Source organism: Scyliorhinus canicula, chromosome 8, assembly GCF_902713615.1.
Source record: "Scyliorhinus canicula chromosome 8, sScyCan1.1, whole genome shotgun sequence".
Lineage (NCBI taxonomy): Eukaryota > Metazoa > Chordata > Chondrichthyes > Carcharhiniformes > Scyliorhinidae > Scyliorhinus > Scyliorhinus canicula.
In genome coordinates this window covers 5,689,431-5,701,879 of record NC_052153.1, presented here as the reverse complement: position 1 = coordinate 5,701,879, position 12,449 = coordinate 5,689,431, and the positions used below count along the sequence as shown (strand labels likewise).

The 12,449-nt window shown below is 44.5% G+C and overlaps 1 protein-coding gene across 5 annotated transcripts in view; it reads right to left on the bottom strand.

The window, feature by feature from the left end:
* The window catches only part of pip5k1ba (phosphatidylinositol-4-phosphate 5-kinase, type I, beta a), a 166,761-nt gene that overhangs the window by 43,599 nt on the left and 110,713 nt on the right, over positions 1-12,449 (bottom strand). For all 5 annotated transcript variants that reach the window (XM_038804080.1, XM_038804079.1, XM_038804083.1 and 2 more), the window contains one exon: positions 7,659-7,870. In XM_038804080.1, coding sequence (XP_038660008.1) covers positions 7,659-7,870 — 212 coding nt within the window. The remainder of the gene's footprint in view (positions 1-7,658; positions 7,871-12,449) is intronic.

Here is a 12,449-nt window from a genome sequence, read left to right as displayed (position 1 = left end):
CATCGATTTATCCGTGTGCTAAACCAGCCCCTAAAATGAAATGAAATGAAAATCACTTATTGTCACAAGTAGGCTTCAATGAAAAGCCCCTAGTCGCCACATTTCAGCACCTGTTCAGGGAGGCTGGTACGGGAATTGAATCGTGCTGCTGGCCTGCTTTCAAAGCCAGCAATTTAGCCCAGTGTGCTAAAGAGGACTGGAGCAACGGGCCAGGTTAGGCTTCACTTTTTTTTTTATAGCTTGTATAATTAAATACAGTTCACAATTAACAGCTCCTGCATGGTGGCAAGACCTATTTCTTACATGCCTCGGGAATGGAACACTTACACTTTTTTTTACAGATCAGCCATGATCTGGTTAAATGATGGAACAGACACACGGTCACTGCAAACCCAGTGTCAGTGTGCAACATCCTCCATTGGGCGTAATAACAACTTGGGTTGCACAGTCCCATAAAAGTAATAAACGTCCCAAAGCACTGGACACGGGAGCAAATAGACATCAAACAGTGATCGAAGACTGCGAGAATCAACAGCTTTTGAAGGTGGTTTCAATAGGCAAGCAGACAATAGTAGCAAGGCCGAAGAGCTTAAGTATGAAATTTCAGAGAATGGGCCAAGGTGGCCAAAGTTTGGCCACTGTTCGCGCAAAGGAGATACACCAGTGTAACAGTCCATCCTGTTATTTCTTTTGTTCCCATTTCTTTTATTTTATTATTTTTGGTCCACTGACCAATAATCAAAATGTGCCTTTAAGCAGAGGATTTGAGCTGAAGCAAGCTGCGAGTCAGGACAGCGTGGTCCTAGGTTTTGTATTTGGAGAGCAGAAAACAGAATGTCGGCACCAAGTGAATCTTAAAGAACCAGCTGTCACGCAAGCAAGATGCGTGACACTGGATCCAGAAATGAGACCCCCCCCCCCCAATGTAGCAGGCAATTTAGGGGGGAAGAAACCTGCTCGCACAGAGGGAAATGCCCACATCTAACCAAGTCACATTGTTCCATTGAGACTTAAACACGTTAGTGGGAATACACAGGATGGCCTGGTTCAGCAAGGGTGATTAACTCGAAATCCATTGTCTTTCAGGGCACTCCTGCCTGACCAACTATTAGCCTATTACAGAGTCTGATGGCCTCTTTGTTCATCAATGGAAGGTTAGTTGCATATCAATAGCATGGCTTTGTTCTTCTGTATAGACGGGAGCCAAGATAACACTGATGGGTTCACATCTGGACACCCCAGGAGAGAGAGCCTTCGCAAGGGGGGCGGGGTGCAGGCAGAGCTGAGAGAGCGCGAGAGAAAATAGTGTTTTGAAAGTTACAGGGGTGGAATGCTTTGGACCAACCGAGAAGGTTATGAAAGTTGCCACTGAGATAGGCTTTGGAAAAATGGTTCAAAACGAGTGTCCCTACCAGAAGGAAAATTGTTTCATAAATGCAAGTATTGCCTTTGTCTGCTTGTAAAAGTGGCAGGAGAGCCGCATGCTCTGTTAATGTGGATTAATGGGAACCAGCATGTTAAGATTAAGAAACTGCATGCATCTGTTGTTGACGTTTAAAAGTTTAAATATTGTTTTCTTTTCCTTTGTTTTAATGAAATTTGTTTCTAAAATCACTAAGCCCTATTTATTATATTATCACTCCTGGAATGAATCAATCTTTCTGCACCATCTTAAAACTTAAAAAACCATTATAGTTCTGGTCCAGCCTCTTTGCCACTGTTGAGAGCGAATCAGGCGTCAATAACACAGCTTTGGAGGAAATTGGTTCGATTGGTTGGCTGGCAACCTGTGGGTTGGCCAAGGACAGTGTTCTGCTTGACAACGTCAGTGATTGGTTCCTGCGGGATGCTTCCGAGAGAACCAGGTAGAAGTGATTAGATGTCGATAGGCAAAGGAACAGTCTCTCTCTCTCATTGTAAATAACTGCTTTATTGGTCTAAAACCAGCGACTACCTGGCACATCTTTACTAAAAACTTGAAATGATCTTGAATCTCCTGAGAAAGTAGACAACCCTGCCAGAGAAAAACTATCTCAAGCCTGGAAGGAAGATACACTGAAATGAGAGTTTGAACTCCAGAAAGACATCAATCAGAAGCCATCTTAGTGCAAAGTTCCTTTATCCTTTTATTTTTATTGATAGTTTCTTTACCATAAAAAGGTTACTGGTGCTTAAATTTTACAATCCCAGGGACTGAAGTTAAATCGGCTCAGCCACGGACATCAGGTATTTTAAAATAACATCTAATTTCACTTGTGTTGCGACTCTGGGTCAAGTGGAGCTAGAATTGACCGCGCACTAGCCCAGGGGGTCGTGACACAAAGTCAAAGGAAATGCACAGATATCGGGACAACAAGGATGATGGGCAATTCCATTATGCCACCAATTCAATTATTTTAACATAATGAAGTTGAAGTCTGATCTAGAACTCCCAAGCCCACCTTGACTTTAATTCAGAGACATTTGCAAAACCAAACAGCCCAGTCCACATAACTGTCTTGATGATACGAGAGGCTCTTTGTACAATGGCCTGTGCCAAAGAGAAACAGCCGTGGTAAAATGAAAAGCTAATGAGTTAAAATGAAGACATCCCATCAATCCTTTCAACCCTATTGCTTAACCAGCCTAGCTTTGAACTGCCTTCTAAAATAGGCATAAACTATCAAGAAAGACAAATAAAATATGTTTATCACCTTTGTGTCATAAACTTTTGAAACAAGCTTATATGTTACAAATTTACATTTTATACCCTTCAAACTCTTGCTTGGCTTATCGTTTAAGCAACATTTTGGACTCACCTTATCTATACCATTAAATACTTGATAGGGCCTCTGCTTGAACACTCTACTTTACAGACTCGCTAATCTTTCTCATAGTTCACCATCTTCAGATAGGGATCATTTGTGTTTGTCTTCTACAAACACTATCCGATCCAATCAGATACATGCTGTGCTTCATCGGGAACTGTTAGGTTTTAATAAGCTAAAGAGCAATGAGGTAGGTGCTACAATTCACCGAGCAACAGGTTGCCAATCAATTTAGGTGACGTTCATGAAACAGAACACGTAATTGCTTCGATTGACGTAATCAGTCAGAAAGACAAATTTCCAGGGGAAGCCTATGGAGTTGGTGACATTTCAGAGCCATCCTTTTCCCTGACACGAATTTGAGATATCATTTTAAGAAATTATATTACAAAGCAAAATACTGGAGATGCCGGAAATCTGAAATGAAAAGAGAAAAGGCTGGGAAAAGCTCAGGATTCGGGCAGCATCTGCGGAAGGAAGTGCAGAGTTTCAAGCTCAACGGGACTACTCTTTGCAGCTATGTTGGCCCAAGACCGTCCTATCACGGTAAAAAAATCCAAGGTGGCACTGCCAGCACTGACTCATTAACTCTTCTCGTAGTAATATTGAAGAGCAAGAACATGGACACAAAACTACAAGTTCAAATGGACTAATAACTAGACTCAATCTACTAAAGTTGGTACAGGTATAAAAGGAGATTGAAAGCATGCTCAAGAATAATATAATTGAAGTGATTTGCAGCAATTGGAGCTCACCTATTGTGATGGTACCAACACCAGATGGAAGGCAATGAATGTGTGTGAAGTATAGGAAAGTCAATGCAGTTATGAAGTCATATTCATATCCTATTCCTCGCCTGGAAGACTGCATTGAAAAGGTGAGACAAGCAAAGTTCATTACCAAAAAGGCTGACTTAAAGGACATTGGCAAGTACCTTTATCAGAAGGGGAAAAGAAAGTTTAGGTTTTGAAATGGCAAGCAGTCTGTACCAATTTAATTTATGCTTTTCGGAATGAAGAGTACGCGAACAACATTCCAAAGAGCAACCAACAAGGTCATTTCTGGACTAAATAATTGTGCAGTGCACATAGACAATCTGGTGTGTTCAGTCAAATGTGAAAGGAGCATTTAGAACATTTAACGGAAATGTTTGGTCGACCATAAGAGACTGTCTTGAATGTAAACTTGACTTATGAAAGCCCAAGTCACATTCTTAGGCTATACTGTAGGACATGGTTAGATGGCCCCACAGAATGTGAAAACAAATGCAATTGGCGAGCTCACAGCACCATCAACAAGAAGAGGGGTTCTGAGATTTCTTGGCTTGAACGGTTTCTGCAGAAAATATATATTGTGGTTGCTCCATTGACTGAATTTTTAAATCTGAAAGTTAAAATTTCATTGGCAGTCAGAATGTCAGGAGGCACTTGACAATCTGAAAACGGTAGGAAGCACCGCACCGGTTTTGGCAACACCACATTATAACAAGAAATTTAAGGTGGCCATTGATGCGAGTGGCATGGGCGTTGGTGCTGTACTGTTACAAAGAGACGACGAAGGTATACTAAGACCTATTGGTTATTTTTCCAGAAAACAGAACTCAAAAGAAAGACGATCGAGAAGGGGACATTGGGCGGGACTTTCTGTTCTGGAGACTAAATGTTGACGTGGACTTTCATGACAGCAAAACTGGTGCCGAACCTGGACTAATTCTGTAGAGGGGCTAGCACCAGCACCACGTGGAACACAATCGATTCCAATGAAAAATGGTGCGGGATTTGCCGGGTCCGTGATTGACACTCGGGAGGCTGACAAGCTGCAGCCACACACACACACATTACACTCCCCACACACACCCATCCCAGCCGCACACACACATTACACTCCCCACACACACTCATCCCAGCCGCACACACACATTACACTCCCCACACACACTCATCCCAGCCGCACACACACATTACACTCCCCACACACACTCATCCCAGCCCCACACACACATTACACTCCCCACACACACTCATCCCAGCCCCACACACACATTACACTCCCCACTCACACTCATCCCAGCCAACAAGATGGCACTGGGTGTGCTTTAGCATGTCCAGACAGCTGATGGGTCGGCTGGGGCCAGACGGCACCTATGGGGGTGGCCTGGGGGGACACCTAAAAGAGCCATGGTCCTAAATTCACAGTGGGCTGTCAGTGGCATGCACAGCTGCATGGCTGACTTTCCGGCTGCGGCAATAGTGTTCCGTGCCCGTCTATCCCGACCTCACAGTCCATCTCCTGGCCACCCCCCACTACTCCCCCCGGCCAGTGGCAGAACTGTCAGCAAACTATGGCGATGTTGGACACTCCATAACCCCTCTCTCTCCCTCAGCAGCCACAACACCACTTTCACAATTTTTAAAAACACAAGTGAACCCCGCCATTGGAAACTCGGCCCATCGGAGGCAGAGAATTGCGGAGGCCCTGGAGAATCCCACCCATTGAGTTCGGTAGTGACGTTGCAACATTTTGACATTTATGTTGCTAACAATTCATCAGAGACAATTGCTTATACAGACCATAATCCACTTATGTTTTGGGAGATGTTTAAAGATCGAAATCGAAGACTGTGTGGATGGATTTTACTGCTACAACCATTTAACTTGAAAATTACACATGTTGCAGGAAGAGGAAAGGTGATTGCAGATGCTTCATCATGACAGATGTATGAAAATGGAACATTCAGAATTGGGAAAGAAAGAATGAAGATGACTATGTTGCAACATCCTGGGCTAGTGCATGCCCATTTTACCCGGAGGAGTCGCAATACAATTAAATTCACCAATAATTCTTAGAAAAATGGCCTTTGCCTGCCCAATAATTACAGTCACCAGGTTTGTAAATTTAAACACAATTGCTTTTAATTTAGAACAAGAACTATAATGAAACATGTAACAAATACAACTGGTTAACTATCATCTAATTCCTAATCCCCCATTCTAACTTGCCCCCACCGTCTACACATACACACACATGACAGACAACAAGAGGGGAGGAGGGGTGAAGAAAGTGTTTCAGATGGCTGTCTTTAAGCATGTTTCAGAGAGCGAGAGCACGCGGGTGCTAGTGAGAGCACGAGCCAGGCAGTGCGAACGCGCGAGAGAGACAGCAAGAGAGGGAAAGTGAGAGCTCCGAGAGAGAGTGAGAGAGTATGAGAGAGAAAGGAGAGAGAGAGAGAGCAGGACCTCTTCTATGTGCGCCCAGGATTCTAAAGGAGTTCCTTGGGTCTCTGAAAAATTGACCACCAACTAATCAATCGAACCATGGACCACCCATGTCTAGGATGCCGAAAAGTCGGAGTCTTGCTGTCCAAAGCGAGCAGCACCATATACCAACTTCTCGAATTCCGCATTCTCGCTGCTGCTTGACTTAAAGATACATGTCCATTATTGGTCAAAATTATAACAGCAAAACTAAAGAAAGGGGAAATAAGGGAATCAGCAGGAAGACCCCTTACAAATGTTTAAATTTGGATGCATAAATATGAAGAGTAGGTATCATCGAGAGTAATAGTGGTGTTTAGTAATGAATAGTGTTTAAAGTTGAAAAGGCTTTGGAAACTGATGCCACCTTTTCATATAGCTGGTTCATTTTTTTTAAAAACGGGGGTGTTGGGGGGGGGGGGGGGGGAGGTGTGACGAATGTTATATATTACATTAGCGGCAGTATTATTAAAGAACCTAGGTTAAGGTATCCAGTCTGTGTACCTGCTAAAGCTACAATTTAGAAGTCATAAAAGGCGAGGTCATCATTGATTCTAACCATTTGCTTGTTTACATATAGGGGCTAATGGGACATGGTTATGATTCCTGGAGAGTAGATAATGTATGAGGGGTTGTACTTAGTCCTAACTAAGCATGTTATGTGACATCTTAATGGAATATTGATGTATTTAATGGGAGGAGCCAGGTCTGTTTCTAGTATTGCAGTTTGCCATAGGATTTTAATCTGACAAGACAGAAGGATTTTACACTGAACAGCAGATTTGCCAAATGTTGCTAGGTTGAGTAAAAGTGTATTGGTTCTCCCCCTGAAAGGGTCTCTCCATCAGTCTCTACACAACTAAACAAGTAACCTGTTTGTTAACGTTATTTACAAGTGCCATTTGAACTGCTGTTTGAGGTTCTTGTCCGATATACCTATCACATTTATGGGTCTGGACTGGCACCCCAACTCCAAGCAGACGATGAATTGTATGACTGCAGTTGAGATTAAACACAGCTGTAACTTTTCTATGGTTGAATATTATGGGCAGCACGATAGCACAGTGGTTTACACTGTTGCTTCACAGCGCCAGGGTCTTGGGTTCGATTCCCAGCTTCGGTCACTGTCTGTGCAGAGTCTGTACGTTCTCTCTGTGTCTGCATGTTTCATCTGGGAGCTCCGGTTTCCTCCCACAGTCCAAAGACGTGCTGTCAGGTAATTTGGACATTCTGAATTCTCCCTGTGTGTACCCGAACAGGTACCAGAGTGTGGTGACTAGGGGATTTTCACAGTAACTTCATTGCTGTGCTAATGTGAGCCTACATGTGACACTAATAGAGATTATTATTATATTAGCCAGTTATTGTTAATTAATAACCCAGTAGCATAGCATAACCATTACATTCCAGTGTGCCCGTCTACAAATGGAAGGAAAAATTGTTGCATTGCAAGCCCATGACTCACCTGCTAATAAAGTAATTAGTTTCATGGGGGTGGGGGGGAAAAAATAAATAAAAAAATAAATTTTTAAAAAGTAATTAGTTTCACTAAGGAGAACATGGGCCATCTACAGAAGAGGATATTGGCAGGACTTACGTATCATCTGTTCCAACAGATTCCCCTGATTTAGTCACACCCTGTATAGATTCCAAGGCTGTGGAGTATAAGACCTTCTGTCCTCCTAGACGTTTTCCATCGGAGGCCGTCTGAAGGTTCTCTGCTTCCTTCTCTTTCTCTTTGATGGCAAGATCCAAGTTGTGGATTCCCAACAGCAGGCTATAGTCCATGATTTTGAAACTCTCCAACACCTGATGACATAATAAACGGTCAGTTATCATCGTGCTGCAGAATAATCAATAGTAATTTCACGTTTGGCATAATTTACTGAGTCACCCAAGTTCCAGGTCACTGGGTTAGTGACATTGTTAGCTTGGACCCCAAAAATTATGACTCAGCTGCTAAAGGGGATTGAAAACACAGGAAGCAGAAAATGATAGGATTGTAAGAGATAGGAATATTTACAACTCCCTTGGCTTCTGTGGCTATATCGGAGAGACCAAACGCAGACTGGGTGATCGCTTTGCTGAGCACCTTTGGTCTGTGCGCATTCAGGACCCTGACCTTCCCGTTGCTTGCCATTTTAACACATGACCCTGCTCCCATGCCCACATGTCTGTGTTTTCCTGCTGCAATGTTCCATTGAAGCTCAACGCAAACTGGAGCAACAGCACCTCATCTTCCAGTTAGGCACGATACAGCCTTCCGGCCTCAATATTGAATTCAACAACTTCAGATGATTAGCATTACCCCACCTTGACTCCTTTTGTTTTCACTCCCCATTTCATTTCAACTGTCTTTTGCCTTTTATTTCTATCTTGTCTTAGCTCACTCAGAGAAATCGCTGGCTTTTAAAGCAGACCAAGCAGACCAGCAGCACGGTTCGATTCCCGTACCAGCCTCCCCGGACAGGCGCCGGAATGTGGCGACTAGGGGCTTTTCACAGTAACTTCATTGAAGCCTACTCGTGACAATAAGCGATTTTCATTTTATTTATATATATTTTCCCCCACTCTTCCCTCCCATCTTATCCCCCCTCTCCTTACCTTTTCCCTCCTTTGCTTACCCCTTTTACCTTTCTCCCCCCCATGTCCCCCCCTCCCCCACAACATCTCCATCTGTCACAGTTTACCCTCTGATTTTAGTTTCTCTGCTGTTTGGCCTTTCACCCCTTTTATTCTCCCTGGGGACTGCCATTCACACTCTTTCCCCTTGCATATTCTCCCCATATCTGCGTGGATTTCAACCCCACAACCCAAAAAATGCATAGGGTAGGTGAATTGGCCACCCTAAATTGCCCCTTAATTGGAACCAAAAAAGAATTGGGTACTCTAAATTTATTTTTTATAAAAGAGGTAAGGAGTGTTTTAAACAAAAGAACATTTCCTCTGGTAGTGGAATCAACAATGAGGGCACAATGAAATGAATGAATGAAAATCGCTTATTGTCACGAGTAGGCTTCAATGAAGTTACTGTGAAAAGCCCCTAGTCGCCACATTCCGGCGCCTGTCCGGGGAGGCTGGTACGGGAATCGAACCATGCTGCTGGCCTGCTTGGTCTGCTTTAAAAGCCAGCGATTTAGCTCAGTGAGCTAAACCAGCCCTGCTTAACAGGATGGTTAACAACACTGGTTAACGGGATGACACTGTGATCTCCAGGCTTATCCATCTCTATCATTGGTCATGATACCTTCCGCCCGAATTATTACCTTACAAACAACCTCCCCTAGAGCCTGGACTGTGTTGCTCTCTCACAAGCACTTGGTATGGGTGCATGGAAGTTATGAAAATCAGAAAAGAACAAGAAGGTAAACAGAGGAGGAACAGTGAATGAGAGGCGTTGATATTAACCGTGACTACAGTTTGAAAAGGGCTTTGGGATATTCGAAGAAAGTTAACGATGCTGGATAAATGTAATCTTTCCTTTAAAAAAGGGACAGGGGGTAAAAAGAGTGTGTCAAGAGCAGGAAGATGGAGAATGTAAAACTGTCATGGTGAAAGAGGTTGCTGTGCTGAAATAACACTGCATAGAATACACTAACTTAAAAAATAAACTCAAAGCTAATACTGAAACATGTGCGTTTCCATCTGGAAGACCATGTTCCAAAAAAAAATGGGACTATTATTTGGATATTCCTTCAAGCTCCTTTTAAAACAGGCAAGCAATTGTTTCAAGCAGGCGAAAACTTAATTCTCTTCCCTGCTCCTCCCACCCCTATTCACGCCCAATTTTCACCACCTGAACCTTCTGTTAAAATAATCACTGCCTTCTCATTCCATTTCGCAGGCATTGCATTTCACAAATAAACCCATCATTCATATGGGTCACTAAACAAGCACTGTGTCCAGATTAACAAACCCACAGATTTCATTCAAAATTGCAAATATATATATATATGTATTCCGATGCAGAGTGTTATTTCCATATTACGTGCTAGGGTGGGAGGAATGGTACAGAGCAGGTTTTGCATTCTCCTTTCTAAAATTCATTTAGGAGCTGGGAGTCACTGGCTAGGCCAACATTTATTGTCCATCCCTAATTTCCCTAAAGGTGGTGGTGAGCTGCCTTCTTGAACAGCTGCGATCCCTGTGGAGTAGGTAGAACATAGAACACAGAACAGGCCCTTCGGCCCTCAATGTTGTGCCGAGCCATGATCACCCTACTCAAATCCACGTATCCACCCTATACCCGTAACCCAACAACCCCCCCTTAACCTTACTTTTATTAGGACACTACGGGCAATTTAGCATGGCCAATCCACCTAACCCGCACATCTTTGGACTGTGGGAGGAAACCGGAGCACCCGGAGGAAACCCACGCACGCAGGGGGAGGACGTGCAGACTCCACACAGACAGTGACCCAGCCGGGAATTGAACCTGGGACCCTGGAGCTGTGAAGCATTTATGCTAACCACCATGCTACCCTGCTGCCCCAGGTGCACCCACCCTGCTGTTAGGGAGGGAGTTCCAGGATTTTGACCCAGTGACAGTTAAGGAACAGCGATATATTTCCAAGTCAGGGTGGTGTGTGGGACTTGGGGGGGGGGGGGGGGGGAGACCTCCAGGTGGTGGTGTTCCCAAGTATCTACTACCCCCATCCTGCTAGATGGTAGCAGTCATGGGTTTGGGAGGTGCTGATAAAGGAGCCTTGGGAGTTGCTGCAGTGCATCTTGTAGATGGCGCACACGGCTGCCGCTGTGCGCTGGTGATGGAGGGAGTGAATTTTTTTGGATCGGGTGCTAGTCAAGTGGGCTGCTTTGCCCTGGATGGTGTTGAGCTTCTTGAGTGTTGTTGGAGCTGCACTCATCCAGGCAAGTGGAGAGTATTCCATTACACTCCTGACTTGTGCCTTGTAGATGGTGGACAGGCTTTTTGAAGCCAGTGGGGAATTACTCAGCTCAGGATTCGGAGTTTCTCACCTGCTCTTGCAGTCACTATATTAATATGGCTAGTCCAGTTCAATGGCAACTCCTAGGGTGCCGATAGTGGAGGATTTGGTGATGGTAAAGTCAAGGGACGATGGTTAGATTCTCCGTGATCACTTTCACTTTACCTCTTGCATTCAGCTCTTAAGTCCATGTTTGAACCAAGGCTGTACGAGGTCAGGAGTGGCCCTGTCGGAACACAAACTGAGTGTCCATGAGCAGGTTATTGCAAAGCAAGAGCTGTTTGATAGCACTGTTGATCTTCCTTTCCATTACTTTGCTGATGATGGAGAGTAGACGGATAGGGCGGTAATTGGCTGGGTTGGATTTGTCCTTCTTTTTGTGTACAGGACATACCTGGGCAATTTCCCACATTGCCAGGTAGATGCCAGTGTTGTAGCTGTACTGGAACAGCTTGGCTAGGGGTGCGGCAAGTTCTGGAGTGCATGTTTTCATTGCCAGAACATCGTCAGGGCCCATAGCCTGTGCAGCATCCAGTGCCTTCACGTGGAGTGAGTCGTATTGGCTGAAGACTGGAATCGAGATGCTGGTGTCCTCTGGAAGAGACAGAGATGGATCATCCACTCGGCACTTCTGGCTGAAGACTGTTGCAAATGCTTCAGACTTGTCTTTTGAACAAACGTGCTGGGCTCCCGCGTCACCGAGGACAGGGAATATTAGTGGACCCTCCTCCTCCAGTGAGTTGTTTACTTGCCCACCACCATTCCCAACTGCTAGGACCGCAGAATTCAGACCTGACTCATTAGTTGTGTTCCTGCTCTGCAGGATAAGAAAATACACTACTTGCATTCATATAGTGCCTTTCACTACATCAGGACAGCCAATTAAGTCATTTTCAAACATAGTCACAACTGCAATGTAGGAATGGCCCAGCAGTCATGGAGAATGTCCCCTCTCCAATTGGCTGAGAGAAGAAAGGGTGTTGCAACAATTGGCCTGTTGATCACCAATGGCGGGTGTATTGAGGCTGGGCTGTGGGAGCGAAGGTCACAGACCCTCCAGGATTGTCTGGGAGCCTCCTGGAATTGAAGATTAATCTCCAGGACACTGCTGCGGGTGACACCCAGGAGAAGAATCATAGGGACGTTAGTAAGTATTTTTAAATATTATTTTTTGACCACATTGATTGGTTTGATGAAAGGGGTGTGCAACAAGGGTGGGTAAGGTGGGTGACTGATGGCAAGAGCTTTGGCGTGCCGGGGGGTAGCAGTTAAAGTCAAGAGGTCATATAATGAAATGCCCAGGAATACGTGCACCCAAAGTTGGGAACCCAACATTGCACCGCCACAGATTGCAATTTCAAATGAACGATTAGGGAGATCGGAGTTAATTTCAACACCTCTCACCATGTTGGTTAGGGTGGAAATGGGTCGAGCTGACACCA